This window comes from Anas acuta, chromosome 11, assembly GCF_963932015.1.
Source record: "Anas acuta chromosome 11, bAnaAcu1.1, whole genome shotgun sequence".
In the NCBI taxonomy this organism is placed as follows: domain Eukaryota; kingdom Metazoa; phylum Chordata; class Aves; order Anseriformes; family Anatidae; genus Anas; species Anas acuta.
In genome coordinates, this window is record NC_088989.1 from 9,691,782 (window position 1) to 9,713,060 (window position 21,279).

General features: G+C 61.1%; 2 protein-coding genes across 7 annotated transcripts in view; both read right to left on the bottom strand.

Annotated features, from left to right (window-relative positions):
* Window positions 1-377: 377 nt before the first annotated feature.
* Window positions 378-6,402, bottom strand: CPNE9 (copine family member 9). Of its 5 annotated transcripts, XM_068694293.1 has the most exons (21): window positions 6,008-6,402; window positions 4,808-4,848; window positions 4,682-4,728; window positions 4,346-4,449; window positions 4,091-4,130; window positions 3,913-3,915; window positions 3,536-3,612; window positions 3,286-3,349; window positions 3,116-3,219; window positions 2,942-3,046; window positions 2,521-2,562; window positions 2,360-2,435; window positions 2,231-2,284; window positions 2,093-2,154; window positions 1,874-1,920; window positions 1,612-1,793; window positions 1,304-1,431; window positions 1,109-1,211; window positions 961-1,018; window positions 784-857; window positions 378-530 (listed from the first exon to the last, which is right to left on the bottom strand). In XM_068694293.1, exons 1-21 carry the CDS (start codon window positions 6,082-6,084, stop codon window positions 378-380), a joined length of 1,641 nt encoding a protein of 546 aa, XP_068550394.1. In that variant the 5' UTR covers window positions 6,085-6,402. The 5 variants fall into 5 exon arrangements, with proteins under 5 accessions (XP_068550394.1, XP_068550393.1, XP_068550391.1 ...); XM_068694292.1 differs by lacking the exon at window positions 3,913-3,915 and having other exon boundaries at window positions 2,231-2,435; XM_068694290.1 differs by lacking the exons at window positions 4,091-4,130; window positions 4,346-4,449; window positions 4,682-4,728; window positions 4,808-4,848; window positions 6,008-6,402 and having other exon boundaries at window positions 1,612-1,756; window positions 1,874-1,942; window positions 3,913-4,073.
* Window positions 6,403-6,553: 151 nt separating this feature from the next.
* The window catches only part of MTMR14 (myotubularin related protein 14), a 29,616-nt gene continuing 14,890 nt past the window's right edge, over window positions 6,554-21,279 (bottom strand). Inside the window, exons 14-19 of one of the 2 annotated variants that reach the window (XM_068694287.1) lie at window positions 21,041-21,111; window positions 20,446-20,495; window positions 20,089-20,227; window positions 17,178-17,354; window positions 9,636-9,791; window positions 6,554-6,913 (exon numbers count right to left, since the gene is read on the bottom strand). In XM_068694287.1, the coding sequence (XP_068550388.1) occupies window positions 6,736-6,913; window positions 9,636-9,791; window positions 17,178-17,354; window positions 20,089-20,227; window positions 20,446-20,495; window positions 21,041-21,111 (771 nt within the window). In that variant the 3' untranslated portion in view covers window positions 6,554-6,735. The remainder of the gene's footprint in view (window positions 6,914-9,635; window positions 9,792-17,177; window positions 17,355-20,088; window positions 20,228-20,445; window positions 20,496-21,040; window positions 21,112-21,279) is intronic. The other variant, XM_068694288.1, reaches the window with a different exon arrangement.

The following is a 21,279-nucleotide window of genomic DNA, read 5'->3' on the forward strand; positions in this document are numbered from 1 at the left end:
GGGGCGGGTCTGGCACCGGGACGCACCGGGACACACCGGGATCCACCGGGATGAGGCTGAACGGGGCTCCCGGGGCACCACCGGCACACACCGGCACCGGGACAGCACCCACCGGGACCGCCACCGGGACCACCACCGGCACCGGGACCCCCCGGGGCAGCACCGGGCCCCCCCCCCGAGCCCCCCCTTCCCGGTGCAGCAGGCCGCAGGCCGGTTGCAGCGCTTTATTTACAGCCGGTACCACCGGGACAGCCCCGCCGCCACCCCACCGCCACCCCACCGGGAGCTGCGGGGTCCCCACGGAGCCCCAGGCAGCCCCACACCGGGACCCCCCCCTCCCCCTCCCCCGGTGCCCACCGACCCCCCGGTGCAGGGGGCTACTGGGGGTCGGCGCGGCGCGGTTTGATGTCGCGGGTCTTCATGTAGGACAGGAGCTGCTCGGGGATCTCGGCCAGCACGTCCTTGGCCAGGCGCGCCATGCTCAGCACCTGGTTGCCCGAGTCGTCCACGTAGTCCCGGAACGGCACGAACTGCGGGAGGAGGCGGCGGGCACGGCCGGGAAACGGCCCCCCCGAGCCCTGCCCCATAGCAAAGGACACGGCCCCACGGGGCCCCATAGCAAAGGACACGGCCCCACGGGGCCCCATGGCACGGGACACGGCCCCACGGCCACCCCGTGCCACCGTCCGTGCCCGCAGGAGGCTGCTCCAGGGCACGAGGGCAGCGTGTGCCCAACCCCGTGCCCCCACCACCCCGTGCCCATCTCCCCCCCGACCCCGTTACCTGCACGATGTCCCTCTCGGCGTAGCGTCCCCGCGAGGACACCCGCACCTCGTCGCCGTCCAGCTCCTCCATGGCTGGGGGCAGCGCCGCTCAGTGCCCCGCCTGCGGGCACTGCCCGCGTCCCCCAGCCCCGTCCCTTCCTCCCGGACCCCCCCCGGTGCCCCCAGCCCCGCTCACCATCGAATTCAGCCGGCCCCACTCCCACGATGATGATGGACATGGGCAGCGCCGAGGCCTGCGGGGTGGAGGAGAGGGGCAGTGGGGGCAGCACCCTGAGAATTTGGGGTGCTTGGGATCCGGTGGCACGGCCACAGGGCGCACTCACGGTGACGATGGCCTCCTTGGTCTGCAGCATGTCGGAGATGACGCCGTCGGTGATGATGAGGAGGACGTGGTACTGGGAGCCGTCCGTCACCTGGGCGGCCGTCCTGCGGGCACAGGGGGGGACGGAATCCCTGCAGCAGCCGTCCCCGTGTCACCTCGCCGCTTGGGGTGTTGGGGACAGCCCCGTGGTGCTCACCCGGCCACCTGGTTGATGACGGGGGCGAAGTTGGTGGGGCCGTAGAGCTGCACGGTGCGCAGGCTCTGCAGGTAGGACTCGAGCACGCCCTCGATGCCGTTGCAGCTGGGGTTGGCCTCATTGTTGTTCTGGGGGACGGGACGGGCGCTCGGGGTGGGGGCACAGCTCCCTGCTCCCTCCCATGGCTGTGGGGCCAGGCTGGGCACGTCCCCAACCCAGGAGCTGCCCCCCTGCCCAGGAGCTGTGCCTTCACCCCCAGCCCTGCCCCGTGGCGTGGTGCAGGGGGTCCCCCCGACCCCAAAGCGCACCAGGGGGAACTGGTGGGAGATCTTTCCGTCGGGCGGCAGCTTGGCCCCGAAGCCGTAGGCGGGGAAGAGCTTGTCGCTGTCGTAGTCCTGGATGATCTCCCCGACGGCCTTGAGCGCCAGGGCGTAGGCGCTGAGCTGGTAGGGGCTGGCGTAGTGCAGCGAGGTGGGCTGCGACGGCATCCCTGCGGCACAGCGCCCGTCGGCACCGCCCTGCTGCTGCCACAGCCCCCCCGGGCAGCCCCCTCCCGGCCACCGCGCTCACCGTTGGAGGCCGTGAAGTCGATGGCGACGGTGAAATTCAGCTGCGTCCTTGGAGGGAGAGCGAGGGAGGCTGCCGGCCCCACGGCACGGTGCGGCCTCTACCCGTGCCCCCCCCCAGCCCCATCGCTTGGCCCCACGCCCCCAGCAGCGCCCGTAGCTGCCGGCTCGGCACACCCCCAGGTGCCCTGGGTGTCTCGGGGGGACCCCCGGCCCCACTCACCCGCCTCGGATGTAGTCAACGAAGGTGAACTCGGACTCGACGGAGAAGGAGAGCAGAGTCACCTGCGGGCACACGGGGGGGTCAGGGCCAGGCCCCCGCCGCAGGCAGGAGCCCTAAAAGCGCCCCAGCCCCACTCACGGTGCCGGAGTTGACGTATTTCTTCTTCTTGCACTTCTTCCTAGGGTTCAGCACCTGTGGGCACGGGCAGGTCCCACTGTGGGGCTCCCAGCACCCCTGGAACCGCCCCCCCGGCCGTGCCCCCCATACCTCATACACCGTGAACTGGCTCTGTGCTCGGGACAGCTCCCGGTAGCTGGTGGCAAACTCCCCGATGAAGTCGTGGCTGCGGGGGGAGCGCGGGGGCCGCGTGTGGCACGGGGCGAGGGGCACCCCGACGCCTGCCCCTGCCCCTGGGGGCACGGCCTCACCTCCCGTCCCGGTCCCAGTCGTACACGTCGATCTTCACCGTGCTGGGAGCAAAGAGGGGCTCAGGGGGAGCCGCCGGCACGGCTCCGGGGCCATGGGGACGCCCTGCCCGTGGCACCCGGGGCTCGGCGTGCCAGCGCCGGCAGAGCCGCACCGCGTGCCCGGCCCGCGGCTCTGCGGGGAGGGGAGCGGGGAAATTTGGGTCACGGCAGGGCTCTGGGGAAGGGGGGGAAGCTTTTATGTAATTTGGGTTGCAAAAGAGGGAAGAAAAAAAACACAATAAGGACCCAATTCGGAGCTGCCTGCTGCTGCTAGCGGGGCTACACCTGCTGGGGAGGTGCTCATGCCCTGCCCCGGCCCCACGGCACCGTCCCCGTCCCCTCACCGGGTCCCCAGCCCCTCACCGGGTCCCCAGCCCCTCACCGGTCGTAGTCCCCGTTGCAGAGGGCGCGCACGGGGATGGTGAAGGGCTGCCACACCGGGTTGAGCGTGTTCTTCACCACCTCCGTCTTGTGGCAGATGGTGAAGCTGCGGGGACAGGGCAGGGTCAGGGCGCGCCGCGCGTTGACCCGGGTGCCCCCGCGGCCCCGTGCTCACGTGCCGTCCTCGTTGCTGCGGTAGAAGACGAGGAAGGGGTCGGATTTCCCAAAAAAATCCTTCTTGTCCAGCTTGTTGGCGCACAGCTGCATGGTGACGATGTCCTGGGGACGAGGACTGTCACCTCGGGCCAGCTCCTCGCCCCGTGCCCCAAAAATGCCAGCGCTCACCCTGCAGTTGCTCAGCTCCTCGGCCAGCAGCAGGATGGTCCCGCACCGCTTCCCTGGGACCCCCCTGCGACAAGAGGCCAGCGTGGGGACGCTGAGGACAGGATGGGCAGGACGCGGGGTGCTCTGCGTGACCCCATGGTGCTGGTGCCTTCCCCCTTGTGGCAGCGGGGTCGTGGGGGGGTTCCCAGGTGGGGCAGGCGACCGGGGGCACGGTGTGGGACCCCCAGCCCCACCGCGGGGTGCGACTCACGTGAGGGCTCTCTCCAGGCGGCCCCGCTGGGACCCGATCACCTCCCCCAGCGCCACGAACGCCTGCCCCAGGAAGTCCTGCGCCCCGAGCAGAGGGTGTTAAACCTGGGGGCTCCTGCTCGCAGCCCCCCCCCCAGACCCTCAATGTCCCCAGCCTGTCGCTGCCCTGCCCCACGGCCACCCACCCTGTGCCGCAGGAGCCACGCCAGCCCAGGACGCATCCTGCACGCCCAGGATCACCCCATGCACCCACTCAACGTGCCCTGGACCCATCACGTCCCCCACCAGAGCTGTTCCACGTCCTCTGGTCCCATCCTGCACCCCACAGCCACCACACATCCCCCGAGGGACCGATTTCCCAGCGTGGCAGACACCTACCTTCTGCCAGTCCCGACGCAGCATGGAGAGACGAAGAGCAGGGTGAGCCCCCCGAGGCCAGGGGTGCCTGTCCCACCCGGGAGCCCCCTCAGGGGCACAGCCTTGGGGTGCCTCCGCCCCCAGCAGCTCCCACCACGCCGGGGCATCTCCCCGTGTCCCCCGGCCCCGCGGCGCTCACCTGCTTGTAGATGGAGCAGCTCTTGGAGTCCACATTGTAGCTGCCGGTGGCAAAGCAGAGCCGTGAGCTGGCACCCAAACACGTCCCCATGTCCCCACCCGGTACTCGGGGACCCCCGCAGACCCCATGCTCCATTTCCAACCCCTCGGCCCCTCCGCGCTGTGACAATTTTTATTGCCTCGGTGCTTTGTCACGGTGTCCCACGGGGGTTCAGCACCCCTGCCCCGCTCTCCCCATGGCTGTGGAAGCACTCACACGTCAAAGCGGAGGTTTTGCTTCTCCTCGAAGTAGTAATCGAGGACAAACTTGCGGACGAAGTCGGGGTTGAGGGTGTTGTCGATCACCTCGGTGCGCCCAAACTGCGGAGAGAGGGGTGAGGGCGGCCCCGTGCCCGCCATCCCTCCCCACGGCAGCTGCCCCAGCACTAATCCCCGCGGGGATTAGCAGCGAGGAGGGATCATTAGCGTGGAAGTCGGTGGCCATATGGGCCCATTTAACCGAGCCGGGGATTAGCCAGGAGCGGGCGCGCTGGGGGCTGCAGCACCCCTGGCGTGGGGTAGGGGGGAACAAGGTGAGAGACGCGGCGCTCACCTCCTTCCACTCGCTGCTCCCCGCGCCCTGCACGAAGAGGACGACCACTGCGGAGAGAGGAGCGGAGCCGTGCCGTGCCCTGCCACGCTGCGCTCGCACCGCCGGCAGCACGCCCCGGCCACCCACCTGGGTCAGATTTGGAGAAGGTGTCCATGTCCAGCAGGTTCCTGGGGGGACGGAGCCAGGCGTGAGCGGCCACGCGCTCGCTGGGTGTCAGCACCCAACCCGCTGGGGATCCCCGTGTCCTCCCCAGGCTGGGTTTTTGGGGGATGACCCCAATCGAGAGGGCAGTGCTGGTGCTTTAGGGCCAAAAGCCCCAGCACCCGTGGGACACGGGCAGGAGGCTGGGTGGAGGGAGCCCATCGGGACGGCGAGGAGCAGCATCTCCAGCGCTGACAGTGATTGAACATGACAGGAACCCATTTACAGGACGAAACCTTCCCCGGTGCTGCCGGCGACGGCTGAGCACCCGCCGCACCCCGGTAGCAGGAGTGCAGCTAATGGAGAGCGCAGAAGTGAGAAGAAAGCAGACACTTAGCAGGGGCCGGGCAGCCCGCGGGGGCCAGCCCGCACCACCCCACGGCTCCCCCAGCGCAGCAGAAGCCGGAGCACTTTGATCGCTGCCGTTGTTGTGCTTTGACACCGGGGAGAGCCGGGGGCTGCGAGCGGCTCCGCTGGGATCCTTCCTGCGCCCCGGTGCTCAGCCAGCTGCCCTGGCCTACGCAGAAAGGGCTGGGGGGCAGAGAGAAGCCCCCACCAGGCTGTGCAGGCAGCCCTGGATGGAGCTGAGCCCTCGGGGGGGGCTGCAAAGCTGGGGCCAGGCTGTGCCCCCACAGCCCCTCCGCCTGCTGCCCAGCGGGGCCGGCAGGGAGGGAGGGGGCTCAGCCGGGACCCTCAGAGCATCCACAGGGAGGGGGCACAGCAGCCCCCAGCCCAAACGTGGTCCGGAGCTGGCAAGAAGGACTTCGGGGCCACAGCGGGCAGGGCGGTTGATGGGGGCAGAGGCCTTCCCTTGCCCCCCAGCACAGGGGACGCCCCCGGTGCCGGTCCCCGAGGGCAGGACCCCCGCGCGGGGCTGTACGCGGCCACAGCACCGAGCAACAAACACCCCGGGGCTGCGGGCACCGAGCCGCTCCTGGCCCCGCTGCCCCGCGCACGGCCGGCACCGGGCAGGGCGCAGCCGGGCTCCCGCTCTCGGTACGGAGCCCCGGGCAGCTCCGGGAGCACCGGAGGGGAGCGGGCGCAGGACGCGGGGCTCCCGGCGCATCCCCCCCCCCCAGCCCCGCCGCTCCCACCCGCCGCCGAGCCGCCCCGCTCCCGGCTCACCGGCAGGACACGGTGAGCTCCACCTTGGTGCCGGGCACGCTGCCGGCCGCCGGTTCCAGCGCTCCCGGAGACGCCATCCCCGTGCGGGCGCCGCCGCTGCTCCGCGCCGCCTCCTCCCGCGCCGCCGAGGCGGGCGCGCCCGGGGGCGGGCACGGGCACGGCGGCCCCGGCCCCGGCGGCAGCGCCGCCCCGGTGAACGGGGGGCTCGGCCCCGGGCCCCGGCACGGAGAGGAACCCGGAGGAGGGGGACGGACGCCCGGTGGGCGCCGCGGTTCGGCCCCGCCGGGAGCCCCCCGCCGCGGGTCGCGCCCCGGGGGATGCTCGGTGCCGGCTCCCGTCCCGTCGGGGCTCCACGTCTGGAGGCGCGGGCTCGGTGCTATTTCGGTGCCGCCGCTCGCGGAGCGTGGGCCGGGCTATTTATAACCAGCGGCGCCCCCGCCGGAGCCGCTCCCGGCGCCCGGCTCCCCCGCGCCACCGCCGCCGCCGCCGCCCCCCGGCTCTGCCCGCCTCCCCCCCGCCCGCAGCCCAGACACGGAGAGGCGGAGGGGCTGCAGAGATGGCTTTACTGCACCGGGGGCCTCGGAGCCCCCCCGCTGCTCCCCCAGCCCCACGCGAGGGTGGCCGTGAGCCGGAGCTCGGTGTGGGGGCCGGCGTGTCCCCAAGGACGGGGGTCCCGGCTCGTCCCGGGGACCCCCGGGTCTCCTCCAGCCAGCGGTCGGTCCGGGCGCTCAGAGCGTGCTGCTGCCTCTCAGTCCCACGCCCCGCACGAACTGCTCCAGGAGCCCCCCGATGGCCCCCGAGGGGCTGGGGGGCACGGCCTTGAGGCCGATGGTGCGGCTGTAGCTGGCCAGGAAGGAGGAACGCACTTCTTCCAGCCGGGACTCGCGGTCGCTCGCCGACACCAGCCTAGGAGACAGAACGGGGAGGTCAGCGCCGGCGGGCACCCCGCTAACAGCCCCTCACCCGGGGCTGCACGAGGTGGCAGGGCTTGGGCTCTGCCCCTGGATCCCACAGGGAAGGGATCCCCTGGTGCTGCCACCCCCTTGCTGGGCAGCTCCCCGCTGGTCTCCTACTCCACCATCACCCCGCTCCTCACCATGCGTTCATACAGAAATTGTTGCTTTGGCCCCACAGGTGCAGGCTGACATCAGCCCCCTCGTGCCAGCTGGGCACTCACTTCCACCCCACTTGCACTTGTCCCTTGTTTCCCAGCCTCTTGCTGCCCCTGTGGGCACGTGGAGAGCTTTGAGACAGCAAGAAGGTGCCAAAAACCAGGGCAGAGACGTGTTAGCACTGCCCACGGGCAGGATGCAGCCTGCAGAGGGTGGCACGGTGTCCCCCAGGCCCCGCTCTCCTCTCCAGCTGGGCTGTGCACCTGGCTTGGTGCTCCGAGAGGGGCAGGAAGGCAAGGTGTCCACCGAGGGAGCAGCGGAAGGCGAGGCAGCCCTTCAGAGGCAGCCCAAACCCGGCCTCACTGCGCGCCTCCGCACCGTGCCCACGGCCCCCCGGGGGAGAGGAAGGCGTTCCTCAAAGGTCGCCCCAAGGGCACAGCGCGAGCCTCCCCGTCAGAAATTCTCTTTCATCTCCCCAGCGCCCGGGCCCGGCTATAAATTGGCACAGCTAATTTGAACGGGAGCGTTAACCACCCACAGCCAGCAGCTCCAGTCCGGAAACGGCAGCGAGAGGATGCGGTGGGAGGGCTGTAAACAGCGAGCGGGGCTGCGGCAGGCAGCACGGCCCGTGTTTACAGCGCCTGATAATAAGGAGAAGCCAGAGGGCAAAGTAGAAAGGCAACGTCTCCAAACACAGAAAAAAAAGGATGCTTTTTGGTAAGCTAATTAGAAGGCAGAGCTCGCCAACCTGTGAGCATTAAAAATAAGCTGCAGGAAAGCAGGGCTGGCTGGCGTGCCCAGCTCAGCGATCTTAAATGGCAGGCGCAGAGGTAAGAGAGGTAAGCGAGAGCAGGCAGTGGAATTAGGTCCTGCAGCTCCTGGTTTTCACACCTCTGCCCAGGGCAGGCTGTGTGCTCAGACAGCTTCTTTCAGAGAGTGAGAGACTGGAAGGCGCGGGTTTGGCCAGCTGGCTGCTGCCAGCCCCCGACAGTCTGTGCCACCTCGGTGCCGAGGTCCAAGAGCAAAGCAAGGCACCTGTCCTAGCCAAAAACCCCTTGCCCTGCCCTGCTGCACAGCCCCTGGTGGGGGGCACAGGTCCAGAGGAGACGGCCGGAGCCCCAGCTCCACAAGAACCCTGACAAGCCCCACACAAGCACAGGGAAGCAGGGTGTGAGAAGCGCACCTTCACCCCACACTGCTGTGCTGCCAGTGGAACTGAATCTCTAAAATCTCACCGATGGGCAGAGCAGAGAGAGAGGAGGCCCTGGGTCAGGCTTGGCACGAGATCCTCGTGTTCCCCTCCAAGCAGCAGCCTGCTCCTGACCCTTGCAGCCAAGCAGTCCCCAGCCCACGAGCACAGCACTCCGCAGCCAAGAGCTGAGCAGGGCAAAGCACCCGCAGCACCTGCTGCACGCCCCAGGGAGAAGCAGCACCGCCGTCCCCTCCTTTTGAACCTGGCTGACTCCAAGCTACAAGAGCCCACAGGCAGCTTCAGTGCTGCAGAGCCCAACTTCAATTGCACTTCTCTGCCACAATTCCCTGTCCTGGCGTTAGCTCCAGCTCCAAGAAGGGTGGCAACGACTCTCGGTGCTGAGCAGCAGCCACCTAGCACGGCCAGGCTCAGGGGACAGCAAGGCAGTCACTGCTTCAGCCACATGCTCTTCGGTCCCTTCTGATTCCCCAGGCAGCCGCAGGAGCAGTGCAGCGTGTCCCAAAGCAGCAGGGAGAATCATCACCCAGCCAAGCCGTGCCCAACATCCCCAGTGATTCCCCACCCAGCCAATTCACGGGTCTTCTAAATTCACCATCACTCGGGGAAGCAGCTCTGCTCTGCTCTGCAGGACAGCCCGCAGCCCCAGCTAGCTAGCGGCCAGCCCTCAGCTGCCATTTCAGCTCCGTGATTGAGAGCTTGCAGCCTGAAGGCACACGCCGAGGTTCTCCTCGCACAGCAATTAAAGCTCAGCTCCTGTCTTTCTGCAGAGGTGACTTTCAGCCTGGGGAGGGAGGCGTGCCTCCCAGCACAGCACCATGCAGCAGGACACGGGGGCTCTGCTGCCCAGGCTGGGTGCAGCGCCTGCAAATGCCGCTGCTGCATGGGGTCAGATGGAATAAAAGCCCCTCTCCCACTGCAGCAAGGCTCTGAACCCAGCAAGGAGATGTAGAAGATCCAAAAGCAAGAAGGGCTGGGCCACCAGTCCTGCCCCGACAAGCGCGCATCCTCAGCTGCACCAGATTTATGCCCAAATTCACTGTTTTGGGGGAAAGAGAGAGAAAGACCTCGTGCAGAAAGCAGCTTGGCAGAGAAGAAGCCGGTTTCTTTCAGGGTCCAGCACAACCAGAGCGCGCTCAGTGCCAGAATTTCTCAGTGACAGAATTTGCAGATGGAAAGCGTCAAGGCAGCAGAGACGGGACAGCTTGTTACGGGCTCCCAGGCTTCTTCGAAAGCAGCAGGGTGACAAAGCTCCAGCGCTCGCCGACAGCCCCCAGGGGACGGATCCTGCGTTTGAGACACTTACAGGCAAGTGCTAGGGAACTCATCCGGGAAGCTGCAAGGGAGAGAGGCGTCCGCGCTCAGGTTCGCCTGCTCCCGAATGCTGCCACACCCTGTCACCATCTGCCAGCTGCCAAAGTCTGTGGAAACGGAAGATCCGGGCAGGGAATGGTCGGCCGATCTGGGGCAGAGAGAGAGGGAGACGCTGCAGTCAGTCGGGTCGCTCAGCCACACGCCTTCCCCTAACGCCGCTGCCAGGGACGCGCGGGGACGGCTGCCAGCAGCGCCCGTGCCAGCGGCTCTGACGCCGTGGGACCAGGGCGCAGCGTGCAGCTCGGCCCCCGGCCAAGCCTTTCCTTTGAAAGCGCGGGGAGAGCCGGGCTGGCCGGGGCAGACAAAGCAGCAGAAGTGCCCCCAGGGCCGGACAGGACAAAGCCAGCAAGAAGCAGGTGGCCATGCAGGACAGTGAGACCCATCAGTGAGGTGTGGCGGCCCCAAATCCCTCAGAGATGCGGACGCAGCGCTGCACAGGGGACATCCACCTGGCGCTCATTTCAGCTCCCAGGGTGATGGCGAATTGTTACTGCGACTGGGCTGCTGCTGAGGAAGATTTAGAGATCCTGGGTCCGCAGCCCTTAGAGAGGAGGTCAGTCCCAAGGCCCTGCCAGCAGCTCTGAGCAGAGCTGGTCGCTGCCCCTCGGGCACCCGCAAGCCTTTCCAGCCCCGTGGCAGAAGGGTGGGCTGTGCCAGCAGCCAGGTGGCAAAACATCTTTAGGGTAAGACAAGCAGCCAAGGGGGGAGGTAATTGTTTGTGATACGTAACCTCCTGCCAGGAAAGGAGGGAGCACGAAATCTGACAAGCAAACCTGAGGCGTCCCTCCAAAATCCCTGAGGAGCAGGCACAAGCGCTCGAGACGAACCCGGAGCTCTCGGCTTTGGGGGAGCGAGCAATTACTGTGCCCATCTGCACAGCAGAGCGTACATTGCTGCAAGCACAGCCAGTGGCAGAGATACTCAATTACACACTCCCAAGATCTTCTGGATAATTTATCTGAGATCTGCCGGGCAGCGAGCAGTGCGAGAGCTCCAGCTCCAGCTCCGCCGGGCCAGGTACTCGCACGCCGTCTCGGCAGCTAAGAATAGCAGTGGCGCACTGCAGCTGCTCCCCGAGAGACCAGGGCAACGGCGAGGAATGCAGGATCTCCCGCAGCCAGGAGGGCCTCAGCAAGACCGGTGTGGGAGGGGGAATGCGCAGGGGGAAAGCTGTTTGTGCTCCAGATCTAATCCCCAGCCTGGCATTTAAGCAGGCTGATCAATACGAGCCCCAGAGGTCAGCAATAGGGCCGACAATAGGGTGGATGCGGACAGCAGGGGCAGTCCCACAGCTCGCTGCACCTCCGCTGTCTGGGAGTTCAGGCTCCAGCAAGGCATCACAGCAGGAACTGGAAGAGCTGAGCGTTGCACAGCCCCCGTCCTGAGGCTGCCGGGTGAACCCAGCAAGGCTCAGAGGGGGGCTGCGAGCATCAGCCACTGGGGAGGACACTAGAGCATGTAGGAACGAGGGCACTTCCCACCTTGGAAGTGGAACAGTAGAACACACTGTCAGAGATCAGGCAGGGCTAAGCTTCCCTGGAACATGAAGAATTCATAAAGGAAATGGAGCAGTTTTTCACTGACATCTCCCCTCTCCCTGCCTTTGCAAGACGAAGCAGAGGAGAGCAGGCAGAGCACTTGGGGCCCAGAGCACAGCGCGACGCTGGAAGCACAGCAGGAACAGTGCAGAAAGCCAGGGAGAAGCACACGAGGACTGGAGGAACACTGCTTCAGCACAGAGGCAAGAGGAGGCTCTCACCTCCCCTGAGAGGGCTGCACAGCCAGACAGGAAAAATAGGAGCAGTTTGGCTACACGCGCAGTGACCAGAATTTGAGCTAAAGCAGTGAAGAGGTCTACGGGCAAGAGAGAAAACAGACACGGACAGCGTTACCATCAGGACAGTAATGAGTTGCCAAACAGGACAGGCCTGGGGACAGGTTAAAAAAAAAAAAAAAGGCTGTGAAGATGGCAAGCCTGGGCAGCAGGAACAGGTGGAGATGGGCTTGGGTACGCAGGATTTCCAGGTGTAGATGAGGAGAGCCGCACAGAGCTCTGCAGCTCTCCTGAAGGAAGGGAGTAGCATCAGGGGGTGCCTAGGAGACTGCTCACGTGGCAAACAAAGGAGCAAGATGTGACCCAGGGCTCAGGGACAGCAGAAGTGTCACTGCCCAGTATCAATCACACCGGGCAGGTGAGTCTGTGACAAGTTTTTCCTCCTTTGGGTGTGTGGCCCCAGTTCCCAGCTGCTGGCTCACCTTCCCTGGCTGGCAGCTGAGATCACACCAACCTTACACCACCTCCAAGAGGTGGATCAAGTCACCTCTTGGATCTGTTCTTTGACAGGCAAAGAACAGGGGGGATATGATGAAAGCATCACATCCCTCCTACAAGATGGACTCGGTGGTTCGGCAGCCCTCTAACCCTTCTGGGGTCCCTGTCTCCACCAAGCAGCTGTGCAAACCCGACAGCACAGCCCCCAAAAACTGCCTGACCGAGCCCGTCAGTGCCCAACTGCCCGACAGCACGCGCTGCTTCGTCCTCCCCTTCACTTCGTCCTCCCCTCCGTGCTGCTCCGCGCAGCTCCGAATTCATCAAGCTCCATCTAACCTCACAGCACAGGAGCCCAGGAGATCAAGTCAGCTGATTCTGCCTCTCACCTCCCTGCAGCAGAATAAACACTTGATGATTAATTGAATAAACTGATCGGCTGTGCACTGAGGCCAGGTCTTCTCTCCTGGCCTTAACAGCTGAGCCCAGCCGGAGCTACAACACCATGGCAGCCTTTCTCTATCCCCCTTTGCGTCTCAAGGGAGGCTCCTGGGGAAGTGTCACAAGCAACAAGCACCCTGAACAGCCCCAGAAGACAGCAGGGGCTGGGTGAGAGGGGCAGGGAAGACAGTGCCAGAGGTGAAAATGTCCCTGGTATTTCTGCCCCTGAAGTCTCCTGGTAAAACCTTGCTGCTGAGGCCCAAAAAGGGTTTTGCTGATGCCCCAGTGTGAGCTGTGGGTGCTGGGGCCCCAGGCCTGTAGGACCAAGAGGTCTGCAACGCATTACGGCCATGCCAGAGGCCGGCTAGCCGGGGGGCAGAGCAAAGCAGCCAGGTGACTACGGCAAAGCTGACAGGGTTGGGAACAGGGAGATACAGCAAGGCTTCAAGTTGCCGTATCTGCCACAGACATCTAATGGCAGACAGAAAGAGAATGAAAGTGAGCTTCACACACCCACCTCTTCAGGTCCGCGAGTGGGAAGAAACTCCCTCAAAAGTGCAAAATTAACAGAATTAGATTAACAAAACAGAGATGAGCTGCAAGCTGTTCCTTCACACGAGGAAGGACCTTTAGCAGGCCGCAAACTGGCAATTCCTCGCCTGGAACGGTTCCTTGTAATTAGGTCAGCGCTTCCCATGCAACATGCTGCACGGAATGGAGCCTCTCCGAGCCCACGGCCACCCGCTTACCGGAGGAGAGCCAACACCGGAGGCACAGCGACGAGCGGGGATCCTTCCGTGCCCGAATACGTAAGCGAGACGAGCGCCAAGTGCCCAGCAGCTCGGCTCTCCTCCTGCCCCAGCTCACCTGCCCCGTTCCTACACACCCGGGACTGTTTGGGAGGCATTTGGGCAGCAGCTCATTTGCCAGCACGCGCTCTGCGCCTCGAAATCAAGTGTTAAGAAGGCACCGTGCGCATGGACGGGCTGGGGCAGCCTGAGCAGAGGGCAGCCGGTCCCTCCTGTGCGTGGGAGCAGTTGGCGAGGAGCGCCTGGCACCGACGGCCCCGGCTGGATCCCAGCCCGCTGGCTGTGGGCCGTGCCGTGCCCTAACAGCCCCGCAGCTCTGCCAGCACAACCACCTGGGACTGCGGCGCTCTCACCTGCCAGCCAGGGGCCTGGCAAGCCTGGTTTGTGGTCAGGTCGTGCAGTAGTGCCAGAAAACCTTCTGTTAAAGGATTGCTGTCCTCCTGCAGCTGCTACCACCTCGCAGATACAGCTGCCAAGCCAGGTAGATGTAAGGAGCAAGACGTGCAGTCTCATCACTATCAGAGAGACCCCAAACCAAGGGACAGCAGCTTCTCTGTCCCTCCCCACACTCCCTTCACTCACATCTGAACCTCCTGCTGCCCTTTCATTGCGGGACTTCTCCCTGACTGTTGACCGGAGCAGTTCCCCCACGGTTTAAATCCTGCAGATTTCAACTCTCCAAACCACAGTACTTTGGGTTTTGTTTAATCGACTTAGCAAAAGCACATTCAATCAAAGATTATCCGTCTGCTAATCCACATTAGCGGTATGTGCACACGCACTAAATCCCTGACACAGATACAGGGGTTTTCTGCAGTGTCATGGGATGCGCAGACCATTAGTGGCTTGCAGACCGTACCCCGGGTTTGCATGTGACACTGCTCACTCACACGCAGGGAGTTAGAGCCAGCACACTCTATCAGCTGTACTTGGGAGCTGTCGGTTTGTAGAACAAGATGCACCGTGTCCTACCCTGCAAATACTCTGTGCAGTATTTTCACGCATGTTTGCCCTCAGCAGATGTGATTTTACCATGGCACTGGGATAAGCTGGGAAGACAGCCTGCTGTGGGTCTGGCATTCCAGTTTGCTTTGGCCTGATGAGAATCACCCAGGTCGTGCAGGTACCTGCGACCTCTGGATGAGAGCAGGACTCGGACCGGTGAGCTCCTACCAGCTCCCCTGGTATTTGGGACTCTTTCCCTTGGACACCCTGGCTCCTGTGCCCAGGAGCTGCTCGTCTCTCAGCTTGCTTTCCCTTCCCGTCCCCCGCTGAGCTCCCCTGCCTGCCAGCACACGGCTGGACTGTTTATGTGAATTGCCTGAGGGGTGCCTGCTGGCATTTTACAAGCAACCACTTTTCCTCTACTGCTGCTGCAGTGGTTAAGTGGTTTGTTGCTATGGCCACACAACCAGGATTAGGAAGTCAAGTACAGTAGTTTCTTCATCTTAAGAGCCTGGGGTGTTACCCTGCAGCAGCGCTGGAGAGATAAAGGTATTTTCAGCGTCATGATTAGTCTTTGTGCTCCAGCCTTCCCATCCCAGTCCTTCATTGTTCAAGGGGGGGAAGGGAGAGAATTTAACTCTTCCTCCCACCACAGACACTCCTTCTCCACACAAAACAGGACTCTGCCTTTCCCTCCAGGTGGAGGATGGTGGCTGAGGTGCTGTGACATCCATCACCTGCACCAGGTTCAGTGTGTGAATTCAGACTGACACAGCCACGCTGAGTGACATCTCTCCAGAGATCAAACATACCGTGCTCAGGCCCCAAAAGGTGCAAGCCCCGTCAGCTAACAAGGCAACGCACTGCTCAAGCCCTCAGCTAGCAGAGCTGTTACAGTGCTATCCCAGGGAGGGCAGACAGGGCAGGGACCCGAGTCTGGCTGATCTGGCAAGAGGCTGCGAGGCAACGGAGGGTAACTGTGCCAGAAGACTTGGTTTGAAAGAGAAGCTCAGTTCAGCTGTTGCCTTGACAATTCCACCCACTCTTGGCAGGGTCTCCACACTTACTTCCTCTAGCCAGCACAGAGAGGAGCACAGGAAACCCAGGTGACACCAGAGATGGAGAAGAAGGTGGAAGGTGCACACCCCACCTCCACCCAGCAGGAGCACAGCAGGTTAACCACCCTTGCATACATCTGACTTCACTGCTTTGGCCTCACAAATGATTCCCTTCTCCCATCCCCTTGGTTTCAGGCCTTGTAGCGGCGTCCCTTTTCATCTTCTATTTCCTCTCATGCACTTTTTTTTTTTTTCAGCTCAGCCTTTCATGCTGCCTTGCTCATAAAAGTCAACATGGGCTGGGGATGTACTGATGCACCTTCGCTGTGCTGAAGCAAAGGCTTTGTGTCATGACAGAAGCTGGCATAAAGGTCAGAAAGAAACGCTTAGAGTGGAATTCACAGAACATTTACTTCTTACAATGAGGGAACTGCAGCTTCTTCTCAAGAGTTACTTATTGGGCACAGTGAAAAGCCATCCCCTGGGACCCTGGCTTTGGAAGTAACAAGCTTCCCCACCATGAGCCCTGGGGACGCTGGTTCCGAGCACCTGACAGCAGTGGGCACTGAACATCCAAAACCGTATAGACACCTCGTCCAGGCACAGCCAGAGGGAAGGTAATTGCTGGCTTTATCAGCTCTGAGCCCCAGGAACACAAATCCCAGGGGCTGTGCTCATCCCCCCCCTTCCTGCAGAGCTGTTCTGCCTACTCTGATTCTTCTTTCTTTTCAGAGAGCAGAGTGCAGCTGAAGCATTATGAGCAGCTTCTGCCACAGCACTGCTGCAGGCTTGCTACCAGGCACTTCATGCAGCTTGCTATGTCTTGGGAACGGCTCGAGACCACACACAGGAACAGTGGCATTGCTGTTAGGAACAAGAGCAGACCCCAAAACAAGCTGCTTCCTCTCTGGGATTTTGCTTCCTTCTTGGGAGCCTTGTTTCAGAGCATATAGAGGTGGGCTCCAGCAACAACTGGAAAACATCCCACTGATCTCTTTCCCTGGGGAGAACAGGCACTGTCATTTACGAAAACTGTCACAATGATTCTTTTCTGGAATCAAGAAGCTTTTTAAGAAGTCTTACAAATGTTCAGTGCCTTACTTGTTTGTCACTGTTTTGCATGTGATGAGAATGTACTAAAATTTGGCTGGTGGCTGTTCTGAAGGGAATCACTAGAAAAAGACTCATCAGAAAACCTGCAGAGACAACACAAGCGTTTGATGCCATTAACAGCAACCTCTTATCTAAGAGCCTCTTTATCCCCGTCGGTCTCAGCACATGGTGTTTGCTCCACAGGCTCTGCTCTTTCTTCCCTAGCTTAGCTCACCGCTCTACTTTGCCCTGCCACAGCATCAGGCTTCAGAAGAGTGCCAGAACACCCTTTGTTATGGCATGAGATTAAGCCCAGGGTCCCCACCTCCCAGCTGCAAAACGCAGCCTTGCAGGAGGAACCCTTTGGGCTGGCACAACACCTGCAGCTTGCTCCCAATAGATCCTACCTCTGCTTCCACCAACACCCAGATTTTCACCCCACGATGTCAGAAACGTCAGCAGAGGGAAAAGGGGACTGGACAGGTGCAGAGCGAGGTCTGCCTGGGTTGAAATGTTTCCTTCCAACCACTGTAAATCCCTGTGGGGGCATTTGACAGAGTGCTGTGAGATCCAAGCATGCAGGATGCCAAGAAGCCAGACCTTGTGGAGTAGAGGCATGCACCGAGGACAGGCAGAACAAACACCCAGCTGTTATTGGCAGTTCCTCACTCCTCTAAGTGGGCTGAGGCAGGAGTTGGTGTTTAGTGGCAAGCATTTCCCACATGGGTGGGTTAGTGAGGAACAGGCCTGTTTGTAGGTACAAACCCACGTGCTCTGTGGTTCTGAGCTACACAGAGGCAGCCCAGCACTTCATCCAACTCTCCTTTTGCTGAGAAACGCTCTGCTTCATCCCATCTCACCTGGATCTGGGCACCTCCAGCGGGCTGCTTCCAATCCTCAGGAAGTTATCAGAATGCGTTGAGGAGGAGGAGCTGGAGGACTTCACCTCGACCATCCCCGCCGAAGGCAGCCTGTCCTCAGCCTGCTGCGCCCTGCTCCAGAGCACAGCTTGCGGCGATGATGCACAGCTCTTCCTCCTGTGGGATGGAGAACCTGGGTGAGAAAGCTGGCTCTCTCACATTCTCCAGCTAGGAACTCTTGCCACAACAGACCAGATTTTACCCCAGCAGCTAAAAACTCTTGCTCGCCCTGAGCCCGCCTCCCCCCCTTCCCAAGGAACAGTGAGTCACAGGCAACGGCTGAGGGATGGGGGCACGCCGAGCTCAACACATCTTAGCCCATTCTTTTATAGATCACCATCCACGTGACCTGGAAATCAGAGACAGGAGAATGCATCAGCCCACACACATACAGCGAGTGCTTTGTTTAGTCTAGCTGTAAAAACGCCTCAAGCAAGGGGCCTCCCAGCAGGGAAAGACCATTTCAATCTGCTTCAAACTCTGCAGAGTGTACCAGCCGAGGAGCCCGGCCCAGGTGGGCGTTTTTGTGTACTGATGAGGGTGGCGAGCACACAACACCAGTGTTGTTTTCCCTTTTAGCGATTTCCTTTAGACACCGCTGCACTGACCACACGCTCGGAACTGACAATCTCTCTGGTGCATTTCTTCCTGTCTGTGCTGACAGCCCAGAACTGCTCTGGCTCCTTTTCTAGCCAGTGCATTCGGACTCGTGCACAATTCACTGTCCTTTGCTGCACCAGGTCTCAGCTCACTTTACTGTCCAGATACATGCCAAACAAGCACACACGTTTGGAACTAATCCACGTTGCTGCTGCTCCACATTCAGGAGGTTCTACTTTCTTATATGTTTTTTTTCCCCCCTGGAAAAGTCTCAAGATTTTTTCCCCTTCTGATGTCACAGTGAAACGGGTGAAGATATTGTTGTATACACAAGTAAGTAGGGAAAAAAAAGGCAAATTAATGCAAAGAGAAGATGCTGTTCTTCCTGAAAAGGCCCCTTAACTTTGACTGAGATCAAGAACTGTCAGCAAGTGCAGCTAAAGACAGGCTCACTGTACAGTGGGAAGCATGATACCTCCCTTCACTTCTTGAAGTGTGTCCACCCTCAAATATCACACCACAGCCTCTCTCAAGCATTATTCATCTCATGTTATCATAGCTGCCAACATCTCCAAGAACAGCCCGCAGAGACAGGCTCGTACAGCTAACAAACAAAATGCCTCTCCATGCAAGGAGACCTTGAGCCCACTTGTGTTCAGGGCAACACAAAGAAACCTCCTCTCCTCTTCCCCTCTTATGCTAGGCACAGCCCAGCTCTCTGTCGATCACCATGCTTACAGCAAGCTCTACCTGTTCTCCAGACTACACAGCCACAACAGGCTGCAGGAGGACGTCCGTGCCCAGTTCCCTCGCTAAACACTTGTGGCAAGGCTCACAACCTTCTCTTCCCTGTGCTCATGTCCACGGCACGGGCCCAAACCACCAGTGCGGTACTGGCAGCCAGCCCCAGCACAACCTGATGGCTCCTACTGGAGCAAAAGCAAACTAGAATTAGAACACACATCACCAAAGTAAGCCCTGATACGTACAAGTGCAGCAAATGTCTTGCAGCATGCTCTGACCACCTCATATCCTGAGATCACGTGTAGGGTTTGAGCTGTGGGATCTAGTCTGGGCTGCAGGATCTAGTCTGCATGTCCTGAGCACTCCGGAGCAGTGTAAATGCTTCCAGTTTCCTACCCTGTAGCCAGACAAGTGGAAAGTTGTTCCCTATTTCCTGCACTCACTGTGCTGCAGACAGGTATACTCTGTGTGTTAAGGAGGACTCTGCGATGGACACTTGGCAAATGCAGTTTGGGGGGTCCCTTTCACCGTTTTGGGGATTCTTCATTAAGATTACCTCTTCCCCTCTTCAGTGTTTTATAAATCGACTCTCAAAGTGCTTTAGAAAGGCTGCTGCCACTAGCATGGCTGCAGGCTCGGTCCCAGAGGACTTCCAGCTGCCTCCAGCACAACCCAGATTTAATTTAAAATAATTGCAATATAAAATAGCATCTTCACATGTGCTGAGGGAGAGGAGAGAAAAATTAAACTGAGAGGGGCAACCCTACAGAAAGATTCTGGAATCCCCAAACAGCACCAGAAACCCCACAAGCAATCATGCCTGTCCCAGACCACTCACCCTACACCTTCCCCAGTCCCTACTCACAGACAGCCACCAGCACCCCCAGGCATCTCCTACGTGACCCTCTACCAACAGGGAACTGAGAATTTCATGTTCTCCCCCTGAAGTATCCCACAGCAGCACTGCAGACAGCACCCTGCTCCCACTCACACACCTCACGTTAGAGGGGCTTAAGTATAGGGGAGATTCTTGGCCACCCAGTCCACCTACTGCTAACTCAGGCAGTACCCTCCTTTAACCTCTTCTGTAAACTAAATTTCATTTTAAGGGCAACGAAGCTTTCTGCCTCCTCTTTTCCCTGGGGAGGCTGCTGCCAAATGCCATTCCTCCTGTAGTTCAGAACGAGCTTTTAAAAGTAATGAAATCCTTTCTGGATTAAATGTAACAGCGAAGGGTGGGGGGGGGGGGAAAGAAAGCAAACTTGAGGAACACCCTTGCAGAAGCCTAACATGGTCACTAACATGGGGTGGTCTCCAATTCTTGGCGCAGAAGAACTGAGAACAAGTTGTGGCAAAGCCTCTGACAGCCAAATTCCTCCCCCCACTGTAGAGAATCCATGCTGCAGAGAGCAGACCCGGATGGTGAGAGATGTCAGAGGCATCTTTTCTACAGTGCTCAGCGCCTGCCCCTCTTGTTCTGCAGCCCACTGAGCGGTCATCTCCTCACCATGCTGCCTGGGCCTGTGCTCCTGCTGGCATCAGCTCCACGGCCTCGTAGGTGAAGCTCCCGGCTGCTCCAGGGGAGCTCTCCATCCCCAGGGAGAAGTCGCTGCTCAGGCTCGTGGTGCTGCCTCGGTCTCTCTGCTCTAGAAAGAAGAAAACAGCTGCCTGAAGACCAGCCAGGTCTCGCTGACTCTCTCCCCCCTTCAAGCAATACCCTTTCTATTTGCCCTAGAGCCTCGTGCTTGCGAGGCCCCAAGGGACGCACTCCCCTGTGCAATCCCCTTGGTGCTGGGAACCCAAGCCCCGAGCGCCCAACCATTACCAGCACCCCAGGGTGCTGATGCTCAGCAGCGGCACTCACTGAGCATGCAGATCTCCTCCAGGGTGAAGCCAGGTGACAAGCTCTTCCTCCTGGGGGAAGAAAAGACAGGGTTACCTCGGGCACGCTCCAGTGCTGCGGGGAGGCTGGCCACAGCCAGGTCCCTGCAGCACACAGCGGGAAGTGCAGGGACAGAGGGGAGGGGATGGGGCCGGTGGGAGCTCTCTGTGAACAGCCCCAACCCACAAACTCTGTGTTCTGACAGGCTGCAGGCAGTCACTTGATACCTCGGAGCCCGCAGCCTCCTCCAGGGTGGGCTATGTTCCCCTCTGCCCCTCTTAAACTAGGGGGTTAACCTTTAGCAGCCCTGCTTCAGCCAGAGCCCACATCTCTGGGCTCGTCTGTGCTAAAGCAGCCATGGATAATCATTAAGCAGAGAGCACGTTTCAGCATGGACAGGTTTTCAGAGCACATCGTGGCACCTCACAAGCCTCGGCCCCGTTTTGCAGCCTTCAGAGTGCAGAATAAATTAAAGAAATCTGGGCCAGGACACCAGGGCCTCCAGCTCCCCAAAGGAACGGCACTAACAAGCTCCCTGGCTCTGCAGCCCATGCAGCAGCAAGCAGAGGCTCCTTACCTCTGTGACTTCACAGCAGAGAACTCCTCAGAGGTGATGTGCTTCAGAAAATTGAAGCAGAAAAAGAAAATCTGAGCAAAGGGAGAGAGAAGAGCTGTTCAGGAATGAACCCGAGGCTTCGTGCAGCCTCTTATCTTGGTGGGGAGGTGCTGGCAGGAAGGAGATAGCCAGAAATCTGCAGCTACCAGACTCCAGGTGCCACAGGCTGCCACCATCCCATCCCTGCCCTTCTCTTGCTT